At 42.1% G+C, this 17,341-nt stretch overlaps 1 protein-coding gene across 1 annotated transcript in view; it reads right to left on the bottom strand.

Moving 5' to 3' along the window:
- Positions 1 to 17,341, bottom strand: part of ANTXR1 (ANTXR cell adhesion molecule 1) — a 274,861-nt gene that overhangs the window by 195,164 nt on the left and 62,356 nt on the right. Inside the window, exon 9 of the mRNA XM_003413659.4 lies at positions 5,576 to 5,636. Coding sequence (XP_003413707.2) covers positions 5,576 to 5,636 — 61 coding nt within the window. The remainder of the gene's footprint in view (positions 1 to 5,575; positions 5,637 to 17,341) is intronic.

The raw sequence follows: 17,341 nt of genomic DNA, 5'->3' as shown, positions 1-17,341 counted from the left end.
AGAGGAAACCCTGGTGGCGTAGTGGTTAAGTGCTACGGCTGCTAACCAAAGGGTCGGCAGTTCGAATCCTCCAGGCGCTCCTTGGAAACTCTATGGGGCAGTTCTACTCTGTCCTATTGGTCACTATGAGTCGGAATCAACTCGATGGCACTGGGTTTGGTTTGGTTTTGGGTATCAGAAGAGAAGCCTAGAAAGGCTCTCCACACAGAGGAAGCTGGCAACATCCTAAACATTTTAGAACCGGGACTGTAAATACAATGACACATAGCACCACACTAAATGTGACCTCTGGCTAGGCCTGGATATGGGGCTGACAAAAGGGAGTAGTGGGGACTATGGTGAACTGGAAAGAGTGCTTTTTTTGCAAAAGGAAGTTATTTAGCTCCCAATAATCATGGCCTTCTAATAAACACAGGCCCAGGGTTGCTAGATCTGATTTTTAACAAGTTGAAAATCAGAATTTTTAGGCAAAATTAGACTTTTAATGCTAGCTATAAATTTAAGTTAAAGAAAAAAAAATGCAGTGTGGGTCAAAAAGAACATGTGCAGACCAGAAGAGGCCTGTAGGCTGCCAGTTTATAAGCTCTGTTTTAAGTGGAGAAGTTCTTGGAAGGCTCCCTCTCCTCAAATATTTCCATCCATGAGATTGACTGAAATTCCTTGATCACAGCAGATTAGATGTTCTCCCCCGCCTCCCTCTCCCCATTAAGACCACCTACTAAAATCGAGAATACCTCCAGGTGTACTAGTTGTCTTCAGCCAAGATAATCAGTCCTTTTTACTTTAGCTGAGATTGAATTAAGTCTTTAGAAACTGATATTTGTAAAGGAGACCCAAAGGATGATTTCTCTGGAAAGTATATGGTTGCAGGTGGCTATTTAGCCACTGCTCACATAATCTAGGCGTGGAGAGTTCAGACCCTCCACTCCATTGCTGGGAAGTTTTCTTTGTAAATGTTGCCAAAATCTGCCTCTCCAAACCCCTCCCCAGCCCTTCCCTGGAGTTCTCCTGAAGCTACATATAAAAACAAACCAAACCAAACTCGCCGTCAAGCTGGTTCCAACTCCTAGTGACCCTATAGGACAGAGGAGAACTGCCCCGTAGGGTTTCCAAGGAGCAGCTGGGGGATTCGAACTGCTGACCTTCTGGTTAGCAGCTGAGCTCTTTAACCACTGCACTGTATAAAAAAACAAACAAAAACCCCAATGCCGTCGAGTCGTATAGTAAACCTAATAATCTCTTTCCGCGTGGGAATCCTCCAAATATCTGAAGGTGATCTTAATTCTTTTGTTTTCCTTAGTCTAACCCCCATGGTTACTTTGAATTTTTCTGATTTCACATGTAGCTCGTTAGTCCTGCTACCGCTCTCTCAGCAGACCTCTGTTATAATGCTTAAGGCATGGTTTTCTGCTTTTTCTGAATATATGATTCTCTCCCAGGCCAGGCTGTGAGTTTCATGGAGGGTTGGGAGCAAGACCTAAGCATTTTTGCACTTCTGCATTTTCACACTGCTTGGCACATAGAACGTACTCACTAAAAAGAAGGGAGGGAAGGAGGAAAATGGGGAGAAAGGAAGGAAAGAATGGAGAAAGGAAGGAAAGGAAAGGAGGAAGGAAAAGAGAGACGATGAGAGACAGTGAGACAGAATAAAATAGAGAGAGAGAGATCTATCTGGATCTATCACCATTTCTCCTACGGACAAGCCATTGTCAATGCCAGTCTTAAAACGCAGGACTTGGAACTGTGGTCTGAACAAAGAACAGTAGGACTTATGAGCTCTCTTGCCCTGGATACTCTATGGCTATCCTGAGGTTGTATTAGCTTTGTTTTCTGGCAGTGGCATCCTTGTTGGCTGCTCCCTACCCCGCCACACACACACCACAAACTGTTACTAAGTCAGGTTTCCCTAAACCGGCTTGTATGTGAAACTGGTTATATCAACCCAGGGCCAACAATTCATTTGCTCTACTACGTTTCACCTTGGTATCTGCAGCCCCACATATAAAGACTTGTGCTGGCTCTCGGTGTTGCGGCCCACCCATTGCGTTATCTTGCTGCCTCTCTCAGAGCTGCTATCAGAGCCATTGCTGGGGCTGAGCTGGGATGACAATCAGCTGAGATCATTGTCTTGAGGGGAATGCAGTTGTCAGCCAGAGGGAAATGCGCAGGACAGGCCTGGGTGGGGCTCCTCATCTGGGGCTGCTCTGGGTGCAATGTAGGGATGTAAGTCACAGAGAGTAAGGGGAAAGGTTTTTGATGAAAGCTAATTCTGTCTTCTTCACAGATCTTTCTAGGGCTCAGCCCCACCATTATACTTCAGAAATGTGAACAATTGGTTACTTCCTTGTTGACCTTTTCCCCAACACATATTGAGTCAATTGATCATTTTGCAGCAACTCTGAACTCCATTTTTTTCCCCCAGTGGAGAAACATACAGGCATGTTATTCTCATGTAGATATGATGTTATCAGTATCATGATTCTCACATGACCCTCAGTCCTCATTAAAATGAGGCCGATGATAATAATGCCACCTAGTTTTGTTTAACAGCTTATGCTTTCAAGGCTCTCTCAGGAAAATCACCGAATCCTCGAAGCAGCCCTAACAGAAATCACAGAGGGGGCTGGCCTAGGTCTACCCTGGTGGCGCAACAGTTAAGCTATTGGCTGCTAACTGAAAGGTTGACGGTTTGAGCCCACCCAGCCGCACCGTGGGAGAAAGACCTGGCGATCTGCTTCCATAAGATTACAGTTCTACTGTCACATGGGGTCTCTATGAGTCGGAATAGACTTGACGGCATTTAACAACAACAACAACAACAACAACAACAACCAGTGCATAGCCAAGGATCACGAAATGGGCTCCAGTGCTTCTCGAAAGCTATGGTTACTCTACAGAATGGTCAGCAGTAGAATTTCAGAGAAATCCACTGAAGAACTTTTGATGTAAGGGTCATCTTTTGGAAACCTCGGTTTCTTCTTAGTAAAGTTGTTCTGAATCCTTACAATTCTGACGCAGAAGAGGTGAGAGGTTGCTTTTTTCAAAATTTAGGGCTTGCCTCCATTAGTATCTTATATATTTTTCCTTATAAGAAATAAAGGAAATAGAATTGGAGAGATTACTCCAATTTAGGAAAATATTGTTTGTCTATAAAAGACGCTATATCGCACACAAACTAGGGATTTCAAAAATACCCAGAGAAAGATCCCTTGGACTGGATTACCAGAGACTCGTCTATTTTATTGGTTCAGCCAAAGAAACAGCCCTTGGGATAATTTTTCGATTGTATTGCTTTAATATGTTTTAATTTATTAGGGTCTCTTTATTTTGTTTCTTGTATTCTTAGCTTTTAAAAAATATCTTTTATTTTTTAATTCATTTACTTATCTTTCGTGATTAATAAGAAGAGTATTAAAATCTATAAATTTATTGGATGAGATCTTGTGGACTGCAGTATTTCTGGGCCATGTCCCTTAAGTTTGCATATGTGGTGTTTTTATTGCCTCAAACACTTCAATGGTATGTAAGGAGATTTTGGTTTACTCCTGATTCCAGAGTTATTTAGGAAGGCATTTTTCTATTATCAAGAGTTTGAGATTTTTATTTTGGTCTTGTCCTATCTTTGGCTATTAATTTCTAATTTTGCTTCATTTTATTAGATAATTCAAAGGTGTGATATTAATGGTTAGGCAAGAGGGATTAATAAGGGCCAAAGAGCCCAAAACCAGTGGCATTGTTTGTTAAAGGAATACATGAATCAAGATGTTCAGCTGACATTTCCTGATCACTTATTAAGTGCCAGGTACTTTGCTGGCAGTAGGAAGTGGAGAGAAATAAAGACTCCTTTTCCTGTCCTCAAGATGTCTATTGGGATAGCTAGTGAGTCTTAGGTTAAGGGTAGTTGAACAGAAGTGGCATTCATGGTTTTTAGACTTCCTGATTCATTACAAGGTTGTAACGTAGCCAGTAGGATTGCTAAACCGCAAGTCTGGGTTTTCTTCATAAGTAGGATAACTGCACAATGAAGACACTACCTCTGTGTCCTCATTTGCTAAAAACTGAAGAAATATTTTAAAAAATGTATTCTAATCCCACACAGAATATACAAAATTAAGTTAATCTAAATACCCCATTCCCGGACGCTTCAAGAAGCACATGAAGCCCAGAGGTGGTCTGACCTTGAGACTAATGAGTCTGAGGCTTGTCACTGCACAGGGGGCCCTAACACTGGGTTCATGGGGGCACGTGCTTCTGTCAAATTTGCAAAAGTGAGAATTTCTGATTCTTTATCTTGAAGAAGGTCTATCCCTGTGGCAACCACATTTGTCCCTGCTGTCTGTGTTGCCTGGTAGTGTTTTATTTAAAACCCATTAAATAATCTATTCTAAATTACTTTTCTTTGGAAAATTAGCAGACAGTTCTGCATAGTCACCACGTATTTACAATTTTTGTTTACTTAAATATTTTCCAGTGGGCACAGATAATTCAGCACATCTAGCTCCTTGAAAGTTCTTTCAGCTGTTCTAAAGTACAGCCCAGACGCTGGAATGTCATTCTCAAGGTACGCCCTCATTTATCCCAATATATGTCAGATAGCATTGAAATGTGCAGTGTTTAGAAATTTCTAAACATTCTTCCTTCAAAGCTTATTGCCTTATCAGGCTGCAGGACATATTTTCTGTTCATTGGTTCATAACTGGCACTTGGTATTTTGGGAGACTAGAAAGAGAATAGGAGGTGGTATCAACAGTGACTTCTCCACAGTAAAAGCTGTAAGTTCCTGGAGGACAAGGACTGGACTCAAGGAGATCATTTATCCTTCTTGTGTCTCCTGCACCTAGCAGTTAACAGTGGCTACTGTTCAGTAGGAGCTTAGTGCTTTTGAAATGAAAGAAAGAAGATTGTTGGGAAACCTTTCAGGAATTATTATACAGGACTAGCCAGCAGGGTTGAAGTTTTAGGCAGTCCATTAGAATACAAAATAACAGCACGACCCAAATTTTGATCGGTTTTAGAAAATACTGTGAACTAAAGAAGGCCAATTCTTTATGTAAATGGAGACTGTCTTTATTAATGACAAAATTATAATGACCCTTTACTTGGCTAGCTGCAGTTGTTCACTACCATTTTGTGAGGACTGGCAGGCTGAGCAATTAAGATAAATATATTAATTAAGGAGAAAGGTCAGCATTAATTAAAAAATTAAATGTATCAAAATTTCAGGAGTGACCTATGATCATTGTGATCTTCTGGTATCTGCAGGGCTGCCATAGGGATGAACAGTTAAGACTTTTTTCCAGAGGCAGAGTGTCTGCTGAGGGTGGTGATGTCTGGGGCTCTAGTATCTCTGCAATTCCCTTGTAATTAGGTTGCATAAAAGGAGAGAATTTGGACAGACCTTTTCAAACTTGAAAACTGACATGTTCTTCTTTTTTCCTAGAAGCAAACTTATTTAGCAACTTCACCCCTCATTCTACTCTCCCTCCCCACCCCCCGGCAAATTAAGTAAACATGTGATTGAAAGTAAATATGTCACGAGTATCATGGGAACAATTAAGATTTAATTTCTACTTACCGCCTGCACATATGGTGGATGGTTCAGCTGCTAGAATTTCAATGCAGGACTTCTTCAAAATCTAAGAGAAGAAGGAATAACAGTAAAAAAAAAAATACTGTACGACTTATGTTGTTAAAACAGAGCATTTGGGTTTTGTTTTTAGCTCTCAAGACACGAAGGCTCAAGGCTGTAATGTTGGGTGGTGTACGTCTGTGTGTATGTGGAGGGTAACTTAACGTCCTTATCGTTATCATCAGTGTCAAACACTTAATGAATCAGCATTCTGCAAGGTGCTTCCGGGTGTACCCAAGGCTCGAAAAAATATTCGTACTTTCTTAACAAATATTTATTGACTCTACAAAATATCAGTTCAAGTCTTAAGGAGGTTTAACATATAGTTGGGGAACTGGAGCTTTCACTTGAAAAGACAAATAACAAAGTCAGGACATGTATAGTAGGTGCCAGAGTGAAGGGACAGACAGTAGGAGTTACTGAGTTTAGGGTGGAGAGGACTGGTATACCAGGGAGGTCTTCAGGAAGAGGCAGGCACTAAGGGTAGGACTCACTGGAGTGGGCTAGGGTTAGGGCCCAGGCAGGGATTGGCTTGGGCAAAGGTGAGAAATACAGAGACCTCTTGAGCTGGAACAAAAGGAGCTTGGAGAGTAGAAATAAAAGGGAGATATTAGATAAAACTGGAGAGGTAGGATAGAGCCAGCCAACTCCCCAAAGGAGCTGCACTTTCAGATTACTCAGGGTTTCTTTTTCATTAAAAGTCTGGAAAGATTTTGTGGGCGAGAGCTCTGAAGGCTGCTCATTGTGCCTCATTCACCAGGAGGATTCCTAGAGCCTAATTTAAATGAGAAATGGACTCTTCTTCTCAAATGAAAGTCTTGTAGGGTTAAGTGGAGAGTCTGGGGACCCCGAAGACTGCACAGAGAGTCAATAACAAAGACTTCTCCTGACCACAGCAGGGTATCTGACTGGTAGAGTTCAAGTTCTTTCCATCATTTTCAAATCTTGCCTCTTGTGGAATCAATATTCTGAAATTTCAACCAAACATCTTGAACAAGTAGAGGGCATGGAGCTCATTTACCAAGCAAACACAGTGTCTTCATTTGGGCCTTACTTAATTTGGAACTTGTGATGATTCAGAGGGCTGAAGGAAGCCATTTCTCTTTTTATGAAAGAGGCATTTGTTAAAGCAATTAATGGTGGTGTAAGTATAAAATTATTTAAAGTCAGTAAAAGAAGAAAGTGTCTTTTAGCATTGGGGAACGCCCATTTACTGGCAGTAATTGATATATTTATTTGAGTATACCTCTTTGTTCCAGCTTAAGTGACACATAGACACAATCAAATAAAAGATACAATAGATTACAATAGGGGAGAAAAGGAATTTTAGGGAAAATAAGGGGGAGACAAAGCAAGGAATGAGACTAGCACACAAAATGTATGCTGCGAGTAACTTATTTCCTTGCTAGGAATGGCTCAAGGATTTAGTTCCAAACTTTCTAGTAGCAAACGAGAAGTGCATACACTAGTTTATGAGATTCTCAATCTGTAATAAAAGCAATCCAGTTTCTCAGATGAGATAATATTTACCCATTCCAGAGAGAAATCTGGGTGTCCTCAGAGAGAAGCATTGTGAAACGAAACGAAACATGTTTAAGAAAATATTTATCTCATGTACAGATGACAAAACATTAACATCTATTCACTTACAACTGGTTTTTAGGTAGCTTTACAGGCCTGAGGAAACCCGGGTGGCGTAGTGGCTAAGTGCTATGGCTGCTAACCAAAGGGTCAGCAGTTCAAATCCACCAGGTGCTCCTTGGAAACCCTATGGGGGCAGTTCTACTCTGTTCTAAAGAGTCGTTGTGAGTTGGAATTGACTCGATGGCAATGAGTTTGGTTTGTTTATATACCTGAAAGGCATAAAAAGCAGCATTTCTTTTTCTGACAACTCTAAAAATTTGATTTTCCAGCTACTGCTTCTGACATTTCTTCCTGCTTTGTATAATTTAATGGTATTTTCATACTTTGATTCCCCTATTTGTTTTTAGCTTCTTCCTGATTCACAGTAAGAACCAATTTGTTCCTTTTTTGTCAGTTTATACCTTATTTCCTCTGCCTCTGGCTTACCCAGCTGCCCAAATCACCCAACACAGGTGCGGCCTCAGTGCCTTGCCAGTCTCCAAGCTTATCCTAGTGCTGCAGGAAGCACAGGCACCCGGCTCCGTATCCCTCGCATGTCTCTGTTAGTGTCAGTCGCCGTCCCACACCTGCCTCTGGGGTGCTGGTATCAATACTGAGCTCCGGCCCAACTTCCCCTGGTTGTCACTCTGACTTAGGATCAGGGACACCAAGGACATATATATCCTGGGCACCTGTGTTCCCCTGCTGGCTTCTCCTTCCTCTCTCTTCCTAAGGTCGAATCACTCTTTTTGATCTCTTAACTCATAATGCTCATTAGTCATCCTGCCTCGTGCATAAGTGTCCTAGGATTGGGCTTGCAAGGTCCTGGTGCACTATGACCAAGATCCCAGATATCAATTGCCCTACCAGAGTTCTAGTGATTGCCCATCCCTCAACAAGCTGCCACTGGGCTCCTCCTGCCTGGTGGGCCACCTCAGCCAGTGGCTGTCATGACCAAGGGAGCCACTCCTTCCTGACATGCTTGCAGGCACAAGTCTCCCGGTAAGCCATGTTTGAAGAAATACAATTAACTCGATGGAGAAACTTTAGAACACAAGCTATTTTTTTTTTAAAAAGTTTTAAATAAAATTCCTCAAGTATTCAACATGCCCTAATAATTCATGTTATCATTCCTAACTAAAGATTTCAAAACAGTTCAAGGAAAAAAAAAAAAACAAAACAAAAAACTGGGCTATTGGTCAAGTCTGTCCCTGTTCCTCAAACTCCACCAAAACATCTAAGTGGAATTTTCACCCATGTAAGTTCCTGACGGAAACCCTGGTGGCATAGTGGTTAAGCGCTACGGCCGCTAACCAAAGGGTTGGCAGTTCGAATCCACCAGGCGCTCCTTGGAAACCCTATGGGGCAGTTCTACTCTGTCCTATAGGGTCGCTATGAGTCAGAATCGACTTGACGGCACTGGGTTTGGTTTTTTGGTTTTTAAGTTCCTGACTGTGAACTAATTTTTTTGAACCAACTCTAGCACTTAGCCGTGGGGTCTGTAAAGAAAAAAACCACTGAATCTTTGACCACAAAGACACTCTAACAGGGTTTGTCATAATAAACGCATGCTGTATTATTCTCTCAAAAGTGTCTGCAATTAGCTGATAAATCTAAGGAAGTGTGTAAAGGGCCAGAGCATGTCAGCCAAGTACTGTGATTCAATCCAGTAAAAATACAACTTTCCCAATCTTAACTTGAAACATCTGGAAGGGATGCAGTACAGCGAATGGAGGAAAATTTATCAGTGAGGGGGATGGGCAGGATTTGTCTGGGACTGTGGCCCCTATTAGCTTGAAATGTCTAGTTTTAAAAGGTAGGAAGTCACGACTGCACTAGGTGGATTTGGGGGTTCCCTTGGTTATTAGCACCATAGACTGTAGGGCAATCAGTCTGTCTAAACTTCAGGCAGATAGCAGACAGATGTCCCCCAGCTTAGGACCTTGTGAGTATATGGGAGGTAGGAGGCAGAAGACCCCTTTCCCAGCTGGGCAGTGTAGCCATGGAGGAAGTGTAGACCCAGGGTTGGGGAATCACTGAAGAAAATCACTAAACAGAGTGCAGCAGGGCCATTAGAACTCCCTGGGTCTGATGTCAGAGGTGAGAGGTTTTGAGGTGAAGGGATGTCTGGCCCCTAGAGAAGACCAGGCTAAGACCACCACATGTCTTAACATATCATCCAATGGGAAGCGTTGGGTCCTGGACTTATGTGGCCTGTGCCCCTTAATAAATTCTTTACCTTTTCTGAGCCCCAATTTTGGGAAGCAGTTTAATATAATGAGTAATAGCTTGGAATTTGGAGTCAAATTTCTTGGGCCCACTTGCTCATGAGCAGTGTCACCTTGGGCAAACCTCTTGAAACCTCTCTGAGACTCTGTTTCCTCATCTGTAAAAGTGGAATAATAATAGTACCTACTGCATAAAGGAGTTGTGTTGGGAAGACGAAAAGAGACAACACAGGCAGGGCCCACAGCAGAGTGCCTGGAAACTGACAAGTCTTCAACGAATGGTAGTTAGTGCTCTCAAGCACTGGACTCTGGAGACAGATTTGCACTATGCGTGGATTTGTCTTCAAATCCAAGCCTCATCATTTACTGGCTGTGCAGACTTGGACAAGTTATCAAACCTCTGAACCTCAGTTTCCTCTTCCACAAAATGGGGACAATAAAAACACTGACCTCAAAAGATTTTATGACGATTAAATGAAACAACACACATGAATGCAGATATATACAGTTGGTAAGATCAATAAGATTTTGCCTTTCAGATGGAATTAGACAAAGGTGATTGGTCAACAGATAGTTAATCATCATTGGACCAACTTACTTCAAGTCCCAGACATCTTAAAACCAGAATGTGCCCTTCACTACAAATAAGGTATCAAGGAATGTGCTCAGAAAGGCGTTAGCAGGAAGCACTTACGAGAATGTCTGACAGGTATTCAGTCCTCAAACAACAGTAGCTATTACTATTACTTTTGTTACTAATACTATATTCATACTACTACCGCTGCTGTGACTATGCCTCTCGGGCAATGATGGAACCTCATACATCTTTGTATTCCCATTGGCCACTTGTGCATAATCATATATACTGAAAAAACTGACCGAGGTTAATAATTCTTTCCTGCCAACTTTCGGACAGATTTCAAAGAGAAACTAGATAGAAAAGCACATTTGAAATTCACAAAAGAACTATATAAGTGCGACGTGTTGCTACTGGTATGTTAACTTATACATACCTCATTGGCTTGTTGCGAGAGCAAGAGGGGTAGCAGATGCAAAAGAACTTTGCCAAGTCGTAAGAGCTATTTAATATATTTAAGTGAAATCCATTGTGGACCAGTTCAGGTTGTATATAAGATTTTTTTTAATTAAAAAAATCTAAGGTTCTTTATCGTGACTTTCTCAGTTTATGCAGGGATTTTTCAAGGATCCTTAATGAATTATCAATATTTACATAAAATTATGAGGAACTCTTCCTTTACCATTGCCAGTTGCCATCTAGTAGACTGTGACTCATGGTAATCCCATGTGTTTCAGGGAACTGTGCTCCATAGGGTTTCCATGGCTATGACCTTTCAGTAAGTTGCCAGGCCTTTCTTCCAAGGTGCCACTGGGTGGGTTTGAACTACCAAGCACTTAACCACTTGTGACACCAGGGAGTCCTTCCTTTCCCAATAAACAGCCAGTCTTTATTTACTTGGCCATCTCCTGTTGGAGGATTGTGTGTGTGTGTGTGTGTGTGTGTGTGTGTGTTAATAATGGGAGTAGCCTCTTTTATCCATTCATTGTATAAGGACCTGAGGACTCTTGCTTTCATACATCTTTCAGAGCGCCTTTCTGCGCAAGTTCCTTGGTACCTTCTTTGTAATGAAGGGCACATTCTGGTTTTAAGAGGTCAGGGGCTTGAGTAGGCTGGCCCAAAGGTGGTTAACTAACCATTGACCAATCACATCTGCCTAGTTTGTATAACTCAAAAACCGAGCAGCTTCCCTTAACCTTGCTCTCTCTCACTCTCCAAATCCAACATGAATTTTGCTCCTAAATCCTGTTGATTTTACCAAGGAAATAGCTCTGTATCCCCTTATGTTTTAGGATAAGCCACCATCCTTCAGAAGACTTATCATGGTTTAGAACTATATATTTATTCTGGTGACTATTTGATCATTGTCTATTTTCCTCTTTGGACTATGAACTCCATGAAGGCAACTATTAGATTTGTTCTTAAAACACTATACCCACAATGCTCAACCCGGCACATGGCAGGCATTAAAATATGCTCATTGAGCAAATAGATGAATAAACAGCATACTTTCTATATGGCTTCTATATAAACTGGCATTATTATAGCCTATTATGTATGTCTCCCTTTTCCCCTATAAATATGGTGTCAGGGAATTTTGAATATAAGGCCATAATCTGTGTCTCTTAACACCTCCCTCTTCTTATAAAACATCACCATCTTTGGGGATGGCCTTCCTAGGAGGTCTATTTAAATGTCTCCACCACCTGTCAGTTTGTCGTACTGGTGTAGCTTACGTGATGCTATGATGCTAGAACCTATGCCACCAGAACTTCAAATACCAGCAGGGTCTCCCATGGTGGACAGGCTTCAGCAGAGCTTCCAGACTAAGACAGACTAGGAAGAAAGACCTGGTGACCTACTTCTGAAAATCAGTTGATGAAAACCCTATGGATCACAACAGAATATTGTCTGATATAGTGTTGGAAAATGAGCCCCCAGCTTGGAAAGCAGTCAAAATACACAGTGGCCATAACAAAGGACTCAAGCATATCAGTGATCGTGTTGATGGCAAAGGTAGGCTATGTTTAATTCTGTTGTATATGGGGTTGCCATGAGTCGAGATGACCCAATTGTGATTAACATTTTTTTTTAAGCTGGCTTATCTTTTAGACGATAATATCCTAGGTATATCATTTTCCCCTGTCCAAAACCTAGGCATGCCTGGTTTGTAAAAGGCCTTGACCTCTTACTTGGGAAAAATGTAGAGCTCTGTGTTTCAGGCTGTCATGAAAGGGTCTCATACACTGTCAACAGCTGATGGCTGAGAGCAAGATGCATGAGCCTGGGAACCATTCCTTTTAGAAATACCCAGGCAATGTGGGTCATACAACTGGTTCACCCAAGCCTTCAGGACTGTAAATGTTACCCCTACGAATCGTGAAACAATTTCATCTCCAATTTATTAATACAACGTTCAAAAGAAGTCCCCTTTCCCAACTAAATTCCACTCCACACTTGAAACCAACAAGTATGCCCATTGTTACCAATGGATGCCATTGTAGATGAACCTCAGTTCTTCAGAATCTGCATTTAAGATAAAAATTAATATTATACAGATTATCTTTCTTGAATTCAAATATAATTTCACGTATACGCATAGGTTATACCAAATAAACACTCTAACGTGCAAGATACACATTTTTAAAGACTGCTGACTTTTAAACAATAAGGCTTGGCTTCAAAGCACACCAAAGTTTTTGTCTGAGAGCGGGCACCCAGTCTGCTTAAATGAACGTTACTCTTCTCTCTGTTGGCTTCACTCAATGGGCCTCTGGTCTGAGGGAGCGCAGGACAAACGTGGTTCTGAAATGGAGGACATTCATTTTTCCCCCCACTAAAATGCTTTGCTCTCCTGTTTTCAGGAGGAAAGCTCAGATAGCTGTGAGCTCCAAAACGTGGTTTATTTAGTAGATGAGCTTGTTGACCTCTGGCCTATTGGTAAAGTGAGGGGGCTTCCTCGGGAGCCAACTCCTGCAGCCTTTCCTCGATTATTTGTTCTAAGTTCTGCTGTTGCTATGCTTTTACAGCGGGTCCCACCAAACTGCTAGGTATAGGTGGAGGCGCTGGGGAGGGAGTAGGGGTGATTTAAGGATCAGCTGACCGTGCCCCTCCGCAATCTTTGCAGCCTCTTAAGGCTATGGGAATTTTTATTACATTTGGGACTTTTAATAAGCTGAACAGAAATAACAGCTCAGGAAAACTGCCTGGTCTGGATGTCTGCAAAGTCTGGGTCTAATTAATGACTACTGAGGTACATAATTTTTTTATTAAAGGTCTTCTGCTCTCTCTAGAAACTACAATTGATTCTATTTATGCTTTGTATCTTCAGATCTGCTAATGTGAATGGAGCAAAAAATGCCATCTTTTATAGATACGATCTTGGATGAGAGGGTGGGGGAAGGAATAAATAGATTTTACAAGAAACAGAGCTAGGAAACTGCCTACTTGTGCAGTGTAGGTCTTCCGTGGATTATGAATGCTATACAGTCCTCTTGGCCACTTCATAATTAATAAATATACAAAGCACAGTGCTGGACACCATGGGAAATACGAAGAATGGGGCAGAGTCTGCGTATGTGCTACTTAACATACGACTGGGAGGAACGGCGTATAGCGCGAAAAATATCCAAGTGCCAAGGGAATGGCTCCAACAGTTACTGCCGTTGGAGTTCAAGGCAGTGAGAGTCCACCATGGATGAGAGACCTGGGCAGATTTCATGGAGAAGAGAAGACTGAGCTGGGCCTCGAAGTTTGGACAGGATTCAGATGGGGCAAAGGAGGAGGAGGGGGTTTCCTTTAATCACAAACAAGCCTGATTTTTTAAGAGAATGGCTGCTGTTGCTGAAATACGCCTCCCCATCCACTACCCCTAGAAAGAGGATTAGTTCAATAAACCAGGAACTTTCTAAGACTAAAGGACTGCATTGCAGATTTTGATACGAGGGAAACCTTTAACAGTTCCCTGTGGGGTCTTTGAAGAGTAGGCAGGAGGGAAGGCCTGGAAGACAGGCTTTGCCTTTTGTCAGTTTTGCTCGCGGCTGGGCCAGACTAGAGGGTACGTGTCTACTGTCTTCCCAAAAATAGAAAGGAGAAATGAGTGCAGGATCTGGTTTCCATAAATAAAATAAATTCATATACACCATGTAATAGATTTATTCCTTAGTTTCATTGATCTTGCAGCTTCTCTAGTAACAAGGATGTTCATGCCAAAGGTTGCCAGAAATCCTTACAAATATAGTTGTTTGCTCAATACTTGTTTACTGTTGATCAAACACGCGGAAAGCTCTATGTGCTGACTCACTCATGAATTAATGGGGAGTCCAACGCAGGCTTAAATATTTACTCTAGGGAAGTGGTCCTAGGTGGAGATGAGCCACAGGGTTCTCTGCCTCCTAGATCATGAGCCTGGCTCCAGGCCCCGCCCTCAATTGCACACCAAGTGGGGAAAGCTGGGAGGAGTTTGAGTCTTGATAGCCAGGCCAAGCCTTGGGACTCAAGGTTGTAGACCCATTTCAATGTTGTCTGAACCCAGCTTTCAAGCAGGTTCTGGTTTCACTGCCTGCGGCACTTCTGAGAAGGCAAACAAAGACCCAGGAGCCTGGCTGTATGTTGCTTCATTTTTTCACTTGAGGGCTGGCGCTAAAGTCACCAGTTGTGGTCAGTGGAAATTCCCCAAAGAGGCCACAATAACAGAAGGCAAAGGAATAGTTCCTTCCTTGCAGTTTTACTGGCTTAAGGGGCTACAATCTTCTATCCATCTAAAGTTTTTTCTTATAATTTTATCAGTCGTATGTTTGTCAGGAGCCCTGGTGGCACAGTGGTTAAGAGCTATGACTGCAAATCAAAAGGTCAGCAGTGTGAATCCACCAGCTGCTCCTTGGAAACACTACGGAGCAGTTCTGCTCTGTCCTATAGAGTCGCTATGAGTCGGAATCTAATCGAGGGCAATGGTATCGGGTGTTGTTGCCAGTGTAAGTGGGAATAGTGTCAGGGTCCTCGGAAGTAGAGTGTTGACTAAGTGTGGCAGGAAAGAAGCAACTTGCAGTCCATATCAAGTTGCCAGCTTCCCACGATGACGGAACTTCATCGGTAGACCAGTATTGAGATTTCCAGAGGTGCTCGCCACCTAGTGATAAAAAGCAAAGAGCTCTCTCCCCCACCCGCTATCTCTCAGTCAGGCCATGCAGTTCCCGTCTTGCCTCTGCTGTGTGAACCATGCCAAGCCATTTCACATTTCTGATCCTCGGCGTCTTCCTCTCTCAAGTGTCTTCTCTCTTCCTGGCCTATACACATCATCCTGTAGAACACTGTAGGTCATTCACACCATGGGCATGAGAGACAGATCTGGGTCTTCTAGGTCACTACTCACTGTGCTGTGTGGCCTTAGATGAGTTGGCTAATCTCTCTGACCCTCAGTATTTGCTTCTGTAAAAGGGCTACTAATATCTACATTAAATGGTGGTTGTAAGGTTTTAATGAGATGATATATGTCACATGAACTACATAGTGCCTGGCACATAGTAAGAACTCACTAAACGGTGGCTTTTATTATTTTACCTTCCCAAGGAAATAGAGGAAGGAAAAAACATGGGCTCTGGAGGCATAGACTCCTGGCCTTCTCCCTTAGCACTATGTACTCTTGGGCAGGATATCTGAGCATCGGTTACCCATTTGTAAAATGGGAATAAGAATATGTACTTTACAGGGTTGTTAGGTTTTACATGGGAAAATAGCATTAAATGGAATAAAGAAACAATGTTTGACTCCAAAATAGATTATCTACAGCCGCTGATTTCCTTCTATCTTTTCCCTATTTCCCATGGCTGAGAGACTAAAATGGGAAACAAGTCAAAGCACTTTGAAAAACAGCATATTACACATACAGAAGAAATACTTAAGTATTTCTTCCTTAAAGTAGAGAGAACTGAGGAACAGTGAAAAGACCAAAACGAAGAAATCAGATTGGGGAAGCGGATGGTCTGGGGACTTGATGAATCCATGTCCTAGACAAGCAGTTCCTGGTAATCCAGTGGTGAGTTCCCATTTCCCCAGAGATTCACAGCTGAGTGTCATGGAAAGAGCAGGATCTTTGGAGCCAGACCTTGGTTCAAATTCCGCACTGTACAATTAAGAGTGGGTGGACTTGGGGCAGTTTACTGAACTTTCCTGCACCTCAGTTTCCTCCTCTGTAAAATGGGGATAATAAGTCTTTCTTCAAGGAGCGGTTGTGATAATGCCTAGCAGAGGACCTGGTGAAGAGAAGATGTTCAACAAGTCATAATAAATTTCTTCTTCATAGGCCTCATTACTATAGATCCTGAGTGTTTACTTACTCATCATCCATAGGGGATATGGTAAAACACGATGATATCTAGAGTTCTGGAATCTTGATTTATAGCATGACTGGTCTATTGTCAGGCTTTGTATCTGGCTATGGTTTCCCGCTGTTCTTAGAGTAAATAGGCTCTGTGTGATCTGGCCCCATCTGCTTCTTCTCTGCATCTTCTGCCACTCTCTACATTAAGTATTGTCCTTCTTCCATTTTCTCCAAGGTGCCATCTTGGGGCAGGGCTCTGCCAGGAACATTCTATCTGTGCTTTTCCAATGGATGGCTCCATTTCATCCCTCAGGTCAACTCCTCAAAGGAGCCTCTAGGTTCTTTGTCAACCACTCTACTCTTAATCTCAGTAGTATGTTATTTCTTTTATACTATTTATCACAATTTTAACTATATACTTATGTGCTTACTTTTTTGTGTGTGTCTCTCCAACTAGAGTGTAATTTCCGTCAGGACAGGGTCTCTGTTTGCTTGATTTGTAACGGAATGGTCAGAGTCTACCACAAAAGGTTTTCAACAAACATTTGATGGATGAATAAATATTAGACTTTGCATCTTGATCCTGGGTTTAAGAACAACGTCACCATGAGCGAGAACTTTATGAACCATATGAGCTTACTGAGAGCTGCTCTGCAACCCTTCGTTGAATAATTAGGCTCAGTCCTGTTTTATTATGAGAAAATAACCAGTCACAAAACAGTATCCATGGGAACAAGCCTGAATAGATGCTTCAGATGGGGAAAAAGCGAGGCCTTTCTTTTCATATCCACAAGAGGAAATGAATCTACGTCTTAAAAAGAATGAGCCAACTTTTAGGCCATAATTTTTTTTCTGTCTGATTTGAGAAAGATGAGCCTTGCTCTTCTTGCCCGTGTTTTGCTCTCCAAGCAAATGAATTAACAGCTGCCATAAACATGGGCTTCAAGTACTGGAAGAGCCTAAAC

This window comes from Loxodonta africana, chromosome 15 (assembly GCF_030014295.1).
Source record: "Loxodonta africana isolate mLoxAfr1 chromosome 15, mLoxAfr1.hap2, whole genome shotgun sequence".
Classification (NCBI taxonomy): domain Eukaryota; kingdom Metazoa; phylum Chordata; class Mammalia; order Proboscidea; family Elephantidae; genus Loxodonta; species Loxodonta africana.
Note: the sequence above shows the minus strand (reverse complement) of the source record. Positions and strands in the feature narration are given on the sequence as shown.